This window comes from Neltuma alba, unplaced genomic scaffold (genome assembly GCF_004799145.2).
Source record: "Neltuma alba isolate B1F8T4 unplaced genomic scaffold, ASM479914v2 tig00001566_pilon, whole genome shotgun sequence".
NCBI lineage: Eukaryota > Viridiplantae > Streptophyta > Magnoliopsida > Fabales > Fabaceae > Neltuma > Neltuma alba.
In genome coordinates this window covers 197,684-212,315 of record NW_021632513.1, presented here as the reverse complement: position 1 = coordinate 212,315, position 14,632 = coordinate 197,684, and the positions used below count along the sequence as shown (strand labels likewise).

Below are 14,632 nucleotides of genomic sequence, written 5' to 3'. Positions count from 1 at the left end.
TTATTTCTTTCCAATGCCATTTTATCATTTCACTAGTACTCTTAGAGTGTTTTTCAATTGTTCAAAAAGCACTTTTGAGTTCCAAACTATGATTTAGGTCCAAAAGTATCCAAACACCCTAATTTTTTTGCAAAACCATAGTTTGAACTAAAACAATAGTTTTAGCTTCCCAAACCATGATTTTGGAGAAAGCAAAATTTTTTTTGCTTTTGGGGCTAAAAAACTAGTTGTTGGAGTACTTATTATGAGTATTGGAAGGGAGGCAAAGGCATTTGGACAAAAATGCCATTCAAATTGAAATCAAAACCTAGCCTTTAGATTGTAATCAAAACTTGGCCTCATCTCATCAACTGCGTTCGATAAAAGTTTCGCCCTTCACTGTATTTTGTTTTGATAGGTGTTTATTTAATTCTGTAAAAAAAAATAATGGCATTTCGTGTTTATAATATTTACAATACAATAATATTTTTTCTATTGACAAAAAACTATACATTTTTTTTCAAAAACATTTGTAATCTTATGTTTTATAAATATATATACACATATTAACAAATAATTAATTATACTTTTCATATTTCATTTATTATATTGGGAAAAAATTATTAGCAAGTTTATTACTTCAAATGAAAATACAAATTAAAATCTATCTTTTATATAATTATCATATTAACTTATGTACTTTTTGATAATTTGTACATAAAAAAAGTGCTACTGATAATAACTGTCGAGACATGCTCACTTTATTAAAATTATTTTTTTACAAAATTATTCTGAAAATCACCTTTTTTTTTTTCCGGAAATTATTCTGCAAATCATGATTTGAATTTATCTAAACACTTATTTTTTTATTTTTAAATCACCGTTCTTTTATAAGTCCCCAGTTTTTTTTCAAAACCTTGTAAGTTAAACGCAAGCCTCCCACACAAAAGAAGATTTGCATCTAGAATCGTGGACGCCACCTCTTTCCTTTATTAATCAACGCTAACTCTTCACTCTTTACTTCCATCATCAAAATCCACTATGGTGATATGTGAGTCTGGGTCGTCCATTCTAAATGTAAACGCATCATTAGCATTTATCCTTGCCACTTGCTCTTTCTTTCATTTTTCTCTTGTCACTTTTCTTCTCTCTTATTGTTTGTGCAAGAAAATGGGTCAATCCACCTTTGGTGGATTGGATCCAAATTCATTAAGCTTTGGGGTTCTGATGTAAATAACAAAACATATGGGTATCTAATTGTACTTTTTGCATTTTTATATAATTTGCAAAAAGGAGGGAACGTTTGGACGAATGAGGCAGTTTTTTATTTCAAAAATGTGGAGTTAATAAACTGAACAACCGAAAAGGGATCAGTATGCGTGAACCCCGATTTTTGTTCTTCAGACTCCCCCCTTCGTTCTCTGTTCTTCCTCTCCCTCCAGTGTATTTGTTGTGAGTATACAGTCTGACTCCATTACTGTGAACGGACTTTCGCACGTGGCTATCTGAATCTGAAATCATCTTGCACTTTAGGTACGCTCGAAATTCATCAGTTTGCCACGCCTTCCATTATTTCTTGTGATTAAAAAAATTAACCTGAGTAACCTGTCTAATCTAACGGGTTACCCGGATTATTACCGAACCACACTAGTTTATGTCGATTCCTACCAGTTTGTTTTTAGTTGGCTTAGGAAGGCAATCAGACAAGACAAGCGGCCAATCTGCTGGTTTTCGGACAAAATCGTTTGGTTTGTTTGGTTTTTAATACTGCCCTCAGAGGAGAATTTTATTTTGTTTGATACTGATGAAATTACTAAGCTACCCTTTGATTTTATTTTTCCAAATGGGCATCAGATTTTTTTCACTAAAAGGCTCAGTAGAGAGAGAGGTGAGGGGAGGAGGGGAGAACTTTCGAGACCTTGGGTAGCTCTCTAACTGAAACCCCAACTTTTCATGGATCCTCCCATCATCCGTCTTGCCGTCGCCGATGGCTGGGAATCGTTGTCGTCTGTCCGCCGTAGCCCGAGTAGCTGTCGCCAGCGTGTGTAAGTTTGGGTTCGTGGTTGTTTTCGATTTACGTCTTCTTTGCTGTTCTCTCTCTCTCTCTCTCTCGTCTCTGTTTAGTGGCTTGGTAGTTTGGGAAGGATTATGCTTCGTTCCCTCCTTCCTCCTCCTCCAACATCGCTGTTATTAAAGTTTTGGGTAAGCTCAAAGTGTTTTCTTTTTCTAAGCTTGTATAGCAAGCAGTGTGTATGAGAGGAATCTTTTCTGCATTTTTTCTTCCCCTGTTCTGTTGCTGCTGCTATGTGGGCTTGAAATAGTTTTCTTCCGTTATGTGGCGGCGTAGGTGTAGTTGTTGAACTTTGATCGTTTTTTCCCGTGCCTTTTTCTGATGTATTGTGGCTGTTTGTGGTGCAAAAGGAAAGATGTAAGATTAAACGGGCTTAATGAAATTATGTGAATGTGGATGCTGGAAAATTTGTGAATTAAGACGCTTTCTTATTGGGTCAGTTCGAATGCCTATGAGGTGTTTGGTGAATTGTGTGAAAGAAGAATGAGATTTGAGGGTTTTGGTTAATTAAGGCATGAGTGAATAAAGTTTTTTTGAATGTATATTTTATTAAAATTTTGATGAATTTCAAGAGAACATGCGTGGTATTTATTTATGTATAATGCGAATACTGTTGAGACGTTGTGTAACTTTGCGATTTAGTAAGGGTATTGAAGTGGCTTGATTTATAATGTAGGACAATAGTAATGGTGTTGTAACTTGATCTTGGAGACTAAATGCGTAACGAGTATGATATGGATTTTGGTTTACAATTCGATTACACATAATAGACTTTAGGGAAGTAAGACATATCTCTTCTTCTGTATTGAGACCTGGTAAAGAACTGAAATTGCGAAGTATGATAATTATATATATATATATATATATCTTAGAAATTGAGGTTTGGTAATCTTTAGGCGAAAGAGTTGAAAGGTGAGAAATCTAATAATCTGGTATGAATGTTGTGCCTAAAAAGTGATTGTGAAATTTTGTAGATGAGAGGAATTTAATTAAAATGAGATTGCTCTATTTTATGAATGGATTTGTAGAACACACTTGATGGATTGATAAAATGCTTGAAGGAAATGAAAAAGATGGAAGATGTTCCTCCAAACCCAAGATTTTGGGTTTAATAGTTAAGAGTAATTAAAAAAATTCAGTTATTAGTTGCACTCTTAATTATATTTTTCATAAGACGGGATTTAAGGCTAAGGTTTTCTTTCTACTTTAAAGAGTTGCAATTTGAGTATTTAGATGTTGTGGTTTTAATTGTCAAGATGATTATGGTAAATGGTTTATGAAGTTATTATGTTGATGATTGTAAAAGCTACATAAATAAATAAATAATAAGGATTATCATGAAATATAACGAGGAGCATTTCCGAACGAAATTGTATATTATACTTTAGGACATTGGGAAATTGAACGGTGATCATATTCGGAGTTGAGTAAATAGGAGTAAATTATACTTGGTTAAGTGCAATAGGTGAGTGAATAGTATCCCATGATAATTTTTACAAATATGTTTTTCAAATGTTATATGTTTATATATATTATCAATTTTTTTAACATTATTTGGTTGAAAATAGGTTTGTTGGAACTATAACATTTATTTGTTGATATTTGAATGTTTGGATGAAATAATGATTTTGAATTATGATCTATGTTTTTGTTTTGAAAATGTTCCTATATGAACTTATATCGTTTGAGATGAATCCTTTGTCAGTGACTAACGGAATTTGAAAGAAAGTTTTGGAAATGTTATTTAAAAATTTTCATGCTGGGATTATTTGTTAAAATATCTTTCTAATGAGATTTCATTATTGGAAAAGGGTATCTTTCGATTATTGGTAAATTGATCCTATGTATGCCTAAAAATGATTTTTAAAGTATTGAATATAGAATGGTGGTTGCTAACAGTAGTACTGTTAGTGCTTGGCACACCATGGTTAATATTGAGCTTGCTTGTTTCATGGCTTTAGTCAAGCTTGTATTTGTGTCTTCGGCTACATTTGTTTCGTAGCTTTGGTCATGCTTGTACTCGTAGCTTTGGTCACGCTTGTATTGGTGGCTTCGACTTCGTTTGTTTTGATGTGCCATGGTCTTGAGTTTGCTTAATATTTGTGGGCATTGTTCCCATACTTGTTGGTTGCTTTCCTCTTGTGCTGTGTGTCAAGGCTTGTTATGCGTTCTGTTGAAGTTCTTAATTGAAAGGAGTTTTTCACACTGTTTTTTGATTTGAATTTATAAATAAGTTTTTTTTGAATGTTTGGTTAATTTTTTATTTGTCAGAATCAAACCCTTCTAGTTGTTAGAATCAGATCCCCGACCATTTGCTCTTTATATTTTTGATTCCTAGAATGTCAATCCCAAATCAATGGGACTTCTCTCCCTTAATTTTTCATTTAATGTGATCAGAATTCCAAATATATTGTGAGGAAATCTGATCCTATTTATGTTCTACTTTTCTATTAGAATAATCAATTAATTATGGGTGAATTATCAACGATATGATATCAGGGCTCTGGAAAGAATGAGCAATGATGAGTTCCCTCCTTTATTTGGAACATGGCAACACAGTCAAGCTGATAGGAGCCCAATAGTGCTGGCTCTTAGGGCTGGGTTCTCTTCTCCCAGTGAATCAAGCATCTTGGCTTCTCTAGAATCCCTTTCTTTTGGGGTGATGCGACCCGCAAGTGGCTCCACCGTGGTGCCGAAGCTCACCACTGAAAACCAACAGATGGTGATGGCCCACAAGTTGAATGGGAGCAACTATCTAGAGTGGTCATAAAGTGTCCTAATGTGCCTAAGAGATCGACGCAAGGGGAAATATATAAATGGCCAAGCGCCACAACCACAACTAAACAACGCCTCTTTTTATACATGGTTTGTTAGAAATGACTAGGTCATGACTTGGTAATGCAACTCAATGACACTAGGGATCAGCAAAGGTACTTGTTGGCTAGGACGGTTGAGGAAATCTGGGATGTTGCTAAAAGAACCTACTCTTCAGTTGGCAACAAAGCTGCACTCTACCAATTAAACAAACAACTTTGGGAGCTTGAACAAGGTATGATGACTGCAACACATTATTTTAGTGCTCTCATGAGAATTTGGCAACAACTCGATTTATTTGAGGTACAGTCATGGACATATATTGAGGATGCTCAATACTATAGAGAACTAATTGAAAGAGAAAGAACATATGATTTTTTGTTAGGACTAACTGAGTTTTCTGAAGATGTTAGAGACCAAGTTATGGGCCTCAAGCATGTGCCTTCATTGTTTGAATCATTTAACATGGTCAAGTGTGAGGAAAGCATAACGTAACTCACCCAAGCCCCTATCACACAAGTTGAGGCATCTGTACTTGTCTTTAAAGGAGCCAATATGTGATTATTGCAACAACAAGGGTCACACTAAAGAAATCTGTCGGAAACTCTATGGAAAACCACTTAACATGAACAACAAACAAAGATAAGAAAAGAAGAGCTACCGTGCAGAAAAGAAAGAAGAGGAAGGAGAGAGGGAAGAACTCCAGTTATTAAGGCGAGTCCTAGAAAAACAAAGCAGTCTTCCCAACACCAACTTGGTACAGTCAGGTAACTTTATAATTGCCTTCAACACCAATTTGGATTGTAGGCTCTGGAGCCTTAGATCACATGACTGGTAACAAATCCCTATTTAAGACTCTTAAATACTATTTTGAAAACCTAAAAGTACAAGGGGCCAATAGAATCTCTACTTGTGTATATGGACTTGGGACTGTCTAATTGACTGAACATATCGCTATACATAATACTCTATATGTACCTAAACTTACTTGTAACTTGATTTTTGTGAGTAAACTAACTAAAGGTTAGTAATGCCATGTCCTATTTAATGAATTAGAATGTGTATTTTAGGACATAGTTGCGGGGAGGACGATTGGCAAAGCTAAAGATTGGGATGGACTCTATTACTTCAACATGAACAATAAGGCAGAAGCAAGACGTAGTTAGCCACCATACTCAAAACAAAAATATTGTATTTTGGTACTATAGATTAGGCCATCCCAGTTTCAACTACATGAAATACTTATTTCCACAGTTTTTTAATAAAGATGTTTTGAAGTCTCTAAGCTGTGACATTTGTCAATTTGGCAAACAAACAAGAGCCATCTATTCCAAACAACCTTATGAACCTGTTGCCCTTTTTACTCTCATACATAGTGATATTTGGGGTCTTGCAAAACCTAAAATTCTTTCTAATGTAAGGTGGTTTGTCACCTTGATTGATGACTATATTCGAATGACTTGGCTTGTCCTTTTAAAAGAAAAATCCGAAGTTTTTGAAACTTCAAAAAAAATTTTCATCTGTGCAAAATCAATTTCAAACTACAATTAAAGTGTTGAGAAGTGATAATACCAAGGAATACATGAGTGGACCTTTCAAAAACTTTCTTGAATAACAAGGAGTACATCATCAAACGGCTTTTGTTTACACTACCCAACAAAATGGGGTAGCTGAACAAAAAAAGAGTATTTGTTGGAAGTAACCCGGGCTGTTATGATTGAAAAGAACATTCCTAATTTTTATTGGGGAGATGCATTGTTAACTGCAATGTATCTTATAAATAGAGTATCTTCCAAGGTTTTAAATTTCAAATCTCCAATTTAGAAATTACTTAAACACTACTCTAATTCCCCTTTAATCAATACTCTACCTCCCAAAGTCTTGGTTTTGTGGTCTTTGTTTATAAAAATATGGCGAAACTTGAATCAAAAGCGGAAAAATGTATTTTTTAGGGTACTCATCAACCTAAAAAGCTTACGAATGCTACTCTCCTATTACTAAAATTGTTCACATCACTAAGAATGCTGTATTTTATGAAGAATACGGTCACTACCCTAAATAACCTATTCAAAGGGAGGATTATGGGATTGCAGAATGGCTAATTCAAGAACCCGTCAACACTTACACTCATCACATAGATGAAATAGAGGCAGAAATAGCTCACAGACCATGAGAACCTGTAGATACCTTGCCTACGACTGGAAATACAAAAAACAGAGCAACTGGAGACATTGAAAAGAGATTTGAACCCATAGAACACCCGTATGAAACCATACTACACAGTCTTGAAGCAACACAGAGAGTCTTAACATTCAAACAGCAAATGGAGGTTAAGAAACAGATCTAAAACACCTCAAAATAGAACCAACAACAACTCAAATCACCTAGAAAATTTGAAAATCAAGAAACTAATAACTCCAATACCCATAGTAGTCCAGAAGATGAAGATATAAAAGAAGATCCTCCCATTCTAAGGTAGAACCAAGAGTCCAACATGAATCTAGACCCTAACGATATGGGTGGCCAATAGCTCTAAGAAAGGGCGTAAGATCTTGTACTCAACATCCTATTCAGAAATTTGTCTCATATACTAATCTATCTACCAGAATGCAAAACTTTGTTGTTAATAGTGTACAAGTAAAGATACCAGATCCGGATACCTTCCAACAAGCCATGAACAATTCTAACTAGAAAAAGGTTGTGGAAGAAGAACTCATGGCTCTAAGAGAGAATAGAACATGAGACATCACAACATTATCTTCTGCAAAGAAGGTTGTAGGTTGTAAATGGGTCTTCACCCCAAAATTCAACCCTGATGGCAGTTTCAATAAGGCGAGACTCATCACAAAGGGATACACTTAGATATATGGGATCGACTATGAAGAAACTTTTGCACTATTAGCCAAATTCAACACAATTAAAGTTCTACTATCCATAGCAACTAATTATGATTGACCACTATATCAACTAGACATAAAGAGTGCCTTTCTCTATGAAGACTCAGAAGAGGGAGTTTGCATGGAAATCCCTGAAGGTTTAAGAGAAACTAAAAATGTCACTAGGGTGTGTAGACTTATAAAGTTATTTTATAGACTAAAACAATCATTTAGGGCATGGTTTGACAGATTTGGAAAGTCCTAAAACACTAGGGTACCTCCAAGGGCAAGCTAATCACACATTGTTTGTGAAACATAACAATGGGATGACCATTGTGCTCATTGTTTATGTTGACTACATTATAATCACGGGAAACGACAACAAGTCAATTGAGCTACTAAAAGAAGCATTAGCTACTGAATTCCAAGTTAAAGACCTTGGACAAATAAGGTACTTCCTAGGCATGGAAATAGCACAAACCAAGAAAGGGATCAATGTATCCTAATGAAACTACACCCTTGAACTTCTCCAAGTAGTAGGAATTCTAGGATGCAAGCCTAGTGAAATATCGATGGAGACCACATGTAACTTAGAAATTAAACCTAAAGGTATTCCAGTAAACTCTGAGAGATACAGGAGGCTAATGGGGAAACTGATTTATCTTACTCACACACGCCCTGACATTAGTTATGCAGTAGGAATGGTAAGCCAGTTCATAAACTACCCTCAAGAAAGACACATGCAAGCCATGCTCAACATTTAGAGCTACCTAAAACTTAAACCCTAGGAAGGCATTTTCTTTGAGAAAAAAAGAATCAGAGGTATAGAAATATACATGGATAGTAACCATGGAAGAGTAGTGGAACACTGAAGATCCACTGCAGGGTACTGTGCTTATGTATGGGAAAATTTGGTAATATGGAGAAGCAAAAAGTAGTCTGTTGTGTCTAGAAGTAGTGCTGAATTTGAACTTAGGGTTGTTGCCCTAGGAGTGTGTGAGGGAATCTAGATTACAAGTCGTGACCAAGAAACTATCGGTTTAGCTTGGTGGGCCGGGAATGCCCGACTCCTTAAGGAGCTCAAAGTACCTTATGAAGGACCCCTGTACCAGATGGTGTGACAACACGGCTCGTATTGAGATGACAAAGAATCCGGTTTACCATGACAAAACTATGCATGTGGAAATAGATAGACACTTCATCAAGAAAAAGGTTGAAGTGGGGATTATCAATCTATCTTGCATAAAGTTCTCTCACCAACTCGCAGATATAATGACTAAACCACTAGCAAGAATGCAATTTGAAGGGCTACGAAGCAAGTTGGGAATGCTTAACATCTATTCTCTAGTTTGAGGGGGAGTGTCAGAATCAAACCCTTCTAGCTGTTAGAATTAGATCCCTGACCACTTGCTTTTTCTATTTTTGTTTTCTAGATTGTTGGTCCCAAATCAGTGGGATTTCTCTCCCTTAATTTTTCATTTAATCTGATCGTATTTCCAAATATATTGTGAGGAAATCCTATCCTATTTATGTACGACTCTCCTGTTGGAATAATCAATCAATTACAAGTGAATTATCAACGATAGTATATCAGATTTTCGTTATATATTTTCTTTAATGTTTTAATGGCTTATTTAAAATTCTAAAGCAACGGTAAATTATTTATTTTATATAATTCTATTTGCAAAATTTATTCTTTTAGTACTTCTTTTACCTTATTTCTATGAATGCATCTATTTTGGCTTCAGACATCATTGACTTTGCACCTTCAGTTGAACAACAAAGAAACTCATTGCTAATTAAAGCTTGTAGATATATTTCACAACATTTGATAGTAATGTAAAACTAAGTTTGCATTTAAGTATTAATTTTTGTAGTTTAGATGCTCCAGGTAGTTTGTAGGCAGGATCCTTGCTTCCTTTTGATACATTGGGATATATGGATGTTATTGTTATAGACCGAAGATCTATTTTTCTACTCATCTATTAAGTTGTAGAATTTTCAAAAAGTTCAACTTATATGGAAGATTCTTCCAAAATCTTTACAAAACACTTAATATTTTGATAACGAGAAATATATATATATATATATATATATATAGATGAACTAGAAGTAATGAATGAACCCTCAAGATTATTGTAATTATTATGTTAGAGATTTGTTTGTATGTTTTTAAGGCTTTAGGAATGAGTTCTCATATTTTGTGTAGCCACCCCTTAATTTTCTAGGCGTGACAGTTTTCATGGCTGAATTGAAAGGAGATTAATTCTAGATTTGAGTTATGGAGGACCTTGGGGTCGAAAGATTTTTGCTTGAACAAGAGCAAAACAAAATGTATGCATTGCAATTTGGGAGAAAACAATCAATAGTGATTTCGAGGTTAAGATGGTATGTTAAATCATTCCTTAAGTATCAAACTTCAAGTATTTGGGATCCATTATATATGAGGGTGGTGAAATTGATGGAGATTTTTTTTCATAGAATACAAGTTAGGCGGCTAAAGTGGAGAAAAGTTATCGGAGTTATTTGTGACAAGAAAGTACTTGACAAGTTTAAAGGAAAATTCCATCAAACTGATATAAGACTAGTCATGTTATTATATGGTAGTAAATGTTGGGCTTTAAAGGGAAAATAAGAGCACGAAGTAGGGGTAGTATAAATGAGGATGTTGAGATAAATGTATGGTCATATAAGAGAAGAATAGGCATGGCGCCTATCAAAGAGAAAATAGTTAAGCATTGTTTGAGATGGTTTGAGTATGTACAGAGAAAGTCATTAGAGGCACTGATGAGGAGAGTAGATCTGATAGTTTGGAGTCTTTTAAAAGGGGACAAAAGAAGACCAAGGAAAATGTTCAATGAGGTCGTTGAACAAAACTTTTTAGTTAACAGTTTATCTAAAGATTTGGTTGTTGATAGAGCACAATGGCATTGTGCGATCCATGCACCAACCTTACCCAGTAGGATTAAGACTTGTTGTTTTAGCTGGTTAATTTGACTTAGATAATGTGGACACCTTGAGGCAGCAAAAAGCTTCGGTGTCCTATATGTGTAGTCATGATATAAAACTTCTCAAGCTGAGTCTTGCCAATTTTATATGTTTACATTGAGTCATGGCATTATCAAAGAATTTTTTTTTTTATTTAGGAAAAAAAATTGTGCTCCAGCCCATCGCTTTAGTTGCTGTGCTTTATTTTGTACTCGTTGACTTTGAACCTCACTATTTATTATTTCTTGTAGAAGGTAAGCAGTGTCTAAGCATCATTGAACCCAGACCAGGAGGTAGCTATGTACAAACAAGATGGTAAGTTTGGTAGATATTGTTCACTTCATTCGTTTTGTTTTTGTTCAACCTTAGAGTAGCTCTGTGGATGGCAAATAGGTTCCCTAGGATATTATGATTATCTGTTGATTGAAATTGAGAGCGAAGGTTCAGGAAAATTTTTGGATTTCCTATTTAAAGGTGACCCTGTCAAAATATGTATCAACAGGTCCCCAGTGATATATTATTATTTGATATGAAAATGATAATATTATTTGAGTTTTCAGTAAGAGCTGGTGCAAGAGATGGTATGTATTCGTCAAACTTGTGGATAAGAGATCATCTCATATTTTTTGCTGATCGTGTTCAAGATTTTTGGGCACAACAATTCTTGAAAATGGTCAACATGCTTATATTTTTTTCCTTTCTTTTGTATATGCAAAACATTGTTTTAATAAACAGTATCTGTACATGTCCTGTTGCTGAAAGTTCCTTCCACTATTTTGATGGGTCTGCCAAACTATGGGCCAAGTGTCTAAGAGAAATGACAAAGGAAAAGGATCAGGCCCAAACCTGAACATAGCATACAAGACTAAAAGTGGAGGGCAGAATGGGAAAGATTGATGGCCAACGAATTTCTGACAATAGCAGGGTAGTGGGAATGCATATAAAGGCTGTAGGGCGAGTTGTGAGAGGGTAAGCAGATGTTTTGAGTGAGGAGAGGACCTGGTCTCTCAAAAACCAGGTTTGGTGAGAATTATTTCCTTGGTATCTCTGCTGTTTGCTAGGTTTATGAATGTGATCCTCAACATTTTCCATCGTAATACAGGTTGCAGTGACAGCATTTATCTTAAATATCTATTCCTGTTTTAAGTTTCTATGCTGAAATCTTTCCCCTTTAACTCATTCATGTGAAGAAGTGTAAGGAGGCTTTGTATGGTAAGCTAAGTTGATAAACTATTGTAGTAGTTTTGCATCAGCTATTTTAGTTCATTAGTATGCTGTTTCTCTACAGTGGCGTTCTCTTTACATTGTTGCACTGGATATTTCTGAATTAATTTGCGTTTTTCTTTTCCATTATGAATGATATACATAAAAGTAAATGTTTTTTAATTTGTTTTTCCCGAGATGCTTATTGGGCCATCTTTTTCTTCAGAAACCTTTTATTCTAGAGAACGGAGGAAGAGTAGGTATTTGTCCTATCCCTACACAAACATGGCAGCAGGACACAAAGGTTTGACTGTTAAAACAGAAGACTCAGAGACTCCAAGCCATTGTCATCAAGTACAAGGTTCAAGGGCAGCTAATAATCGTTCTAACAGATCTCCTATAACTGCTAAATCTAGTAAGAAGAAATTACGAAGTAAATGGTGCAGAAAACACGTCCGATGGAGTACTATGTCTAGCAGTCAAGAATTCATAAATGCATCTTCATCAGAATTGCTTTTCGGCCTTTACTCTAAAGCTCTTGATTGTAATTTTTCATACAAGAATAGCAAATCTGATTTAGTTGAGTGGTTCTTTAGCGCATATAGATTATCAACATTCCATGATGAGGCTGAACTTGCTGCTATCCTGGAAAATCATAAGAGTAGAAATACAGGGACACCAATCAGAAATGGTTCCCTAAAGGTCAATAGTGAGCCGGAGGAAAAGAAAAAGAAATTGGAACCAACACGGAGGCGCAGGAATAAATCCCTTCCAAGCCAATCAGATGTGAATAAAAAGATTGCTGCAAGTGAATATCTCTCAGGATGTACTGCAAAAATGAATAACATAAGGCCAGAGGAGACCATGGAAGATGTAAAACCAGCACTTCCGTTGCAAAATGTTAGGTCAACAACTTGTGCAGGGAGCAGCAGAGCTAAACGTAGTTTAGCAGCACCTAAAGCTTCCAGACCTAAAAAGACAAAGAAGATAAAAGTTTCTCTGGATGATCCAAGAACTAAAGTCTCTTCAAACTTACCTGATGGGGGTGAAAAAAGCAATAAAAGCAGTTCATTTGTAATAGATCTGCAGATGGTGCCCCCACCTAGAAGCGGTATTCCTGAAAAAATAAGTGGTGAGAATAAGGTTGAAATAAATTTGACAGGTTCAAATCCAGAGTTATATGCCTCCCAGTTAGGTGGGGTTGGAAATCTTGATAATGGGCTCTCTGCTACGAATCCACCAGCGGAGCATCTCAAGACTAAGCATGCGACGGTCATACCAGATTTAAATGATATTGGCTTTGAGGGAGACAATGGCTTTTCACCTGACCTGAAATCCAACCACAACCAGAGGATGAACCAAGAACCTAAATCAGAACTGTCAAGAAGCATTTCTTCTGGTATGGAAGTCATTCAAACAATTAATTACAATAGAATGGAGATCAATGGATCTTGTCTTCTCCTCCAATTTCACCCTGGAGTTTGTTTGCCTTCAAAAGATGATCTATTATCTACATTTTGTCAATTCGGTCCCTTGAATGTACCTGAAACACAGATATTGAAAGACAGTCATGCTCAAATTGCTTTTCTAAAAGGTGCAGATGTAGAAGAAGCATTTCGTAATCTAAAGCAGAACAAGCAATTTGGGGCAACCAGTATTGATCACAATGATCCTTCTGAAACTATTGCATCATTAAAACAATGTGAGACAATGACAGGACATTCTGGATCCATGCTACCGCATTGTGGTAGACCTTCACTTGACTACATTAAGCATAACTTGGAGATGATGGCTTCAATCCTTGAGAAGAAAGGGCATGGTATTTCACCGGAAATGAGAGACAAATTGGAGGGAGAAATAAAAAGCCTCATGGAAAAAGTGAACTCTATTGGTTCTCTCCCTGTCAAAGACTAGGTGTTTGGACTTGGATCCCAAGATTAGTTTGTCTCCCATTGTTGTAGCACGTGCTTGGGGTTCAGCTATTGCATTTATGACCTTAAATTATTTTTTTCATTAATCATGTCGAACTGGTGTTAAAGACACTGGTTAGGGAAACACGATATTGATGTTGCTACTAGGATGTCTTTTTCTGTTTTCTTTTTTAGAATTATTATTATAATTAAGAGCAATCTTGTGGCATCCCCCCCCGGGGGGTTTTCATGCTTTTTGTTTTTGTCAATGGAACTTTGGTTGAGTAGTAAGAAATTCACGAAGAGTTTGTTGGTTCAAACATAGTTGGTGGATCAAATTATGCTGAGAGCTGCTGCTTATTTAAACTTAATAATACTCTTATGTAATTTAGATGGTAGTATTGAAACTGAACTTGCCATATTGATGGTGCCTCCTCTTGATGGTTTTGCTAGAATGAGCGTGCATGGTAACTAACTGGACCCTGACGGATGGTGCAACGAAGCTAAATTTTAACGGCAGCTAGGTTGCCTTTATTTTTTTTGGCCAAAACCTCGCTAACCATTGGAATAAAGAAACAGTGCATGAAGGGAAACAACATAATACCAACATGGGTTAGTCTAAGTGGTAAGCGGCTTGGTATCGTTTAAACGAGGTCTCAAGGTCGAGCTTCAGCATATGCAGAAATCTCCCAACACAGTCAGGTGCGCGACGTGGGTCGGATCTAGATGTAGTCAGAGTAAAATTTCGGTAAACTTGGTGGGCAACCAAAAAAAAAAAAATCCTCGGGGAA

The 14,632-nt window shown here is 35.8% G+C and overlaps 1 protein-coding gene across 12 annotated transcripts; it reads left to right on the top strand.

Annotated features, from left to right (window-relative positions):
* Nucleotides 1–1,856: 1,856 nt before the first annotated feature.
* LOC114759229 (serine/threonine-protein kinase ATM) lies at nucleotides 1,857–14,207 on the top strand. Of its 12 annotated transcripts, none has more exons than XM_028948425.1 (6): nucleotides 2,031–2,181; nucleotides 4,550–5,631; nucleotides 10,980–11,043; nucleotides 11,534–11,697; nucleotides 11,831–11,940; nucleotides 12,158–14,207. In XM_028948425.1, the coding sequence occupies exon 6, from the start codon at nucleotides 12,217–12,219 to the stop codon at nucleotides 13,843–13,845; it is 1,629 nt and encodes a 542-aa protein (XP_028804258.1). In that variant the 5' UTR covers nucleotides 2,031–2,181; nucleotides 4,550–5,631; nucleotides 10,980–11,043; nucleotides 11,534–11,697; nucleotides 11,831–11,940; nucleotides 12,158–12,216; the 3' UTR covers nucleotides 13,846–14,207. The 12 variants fall into 12 exon arrangements, with proteins under 12 accessions (XP_028804243.1, XP_028804192.1, XP_028804273.1 ...); XM_028948418.1 differs by having other exon boundaries at nucleotides 11,491–11,697; XM_028948410.1 differs by lacking the exons at nucleotides 2,031–2,181; nucleotides 4,550–5,631 and adding an exon at nucleotides 1,857–2,024 and having other exon boundaries at nucleotides 10,980–11,697.
* Nucleotides 14,208–14,632: the final 425 nt, after the last annotated feature.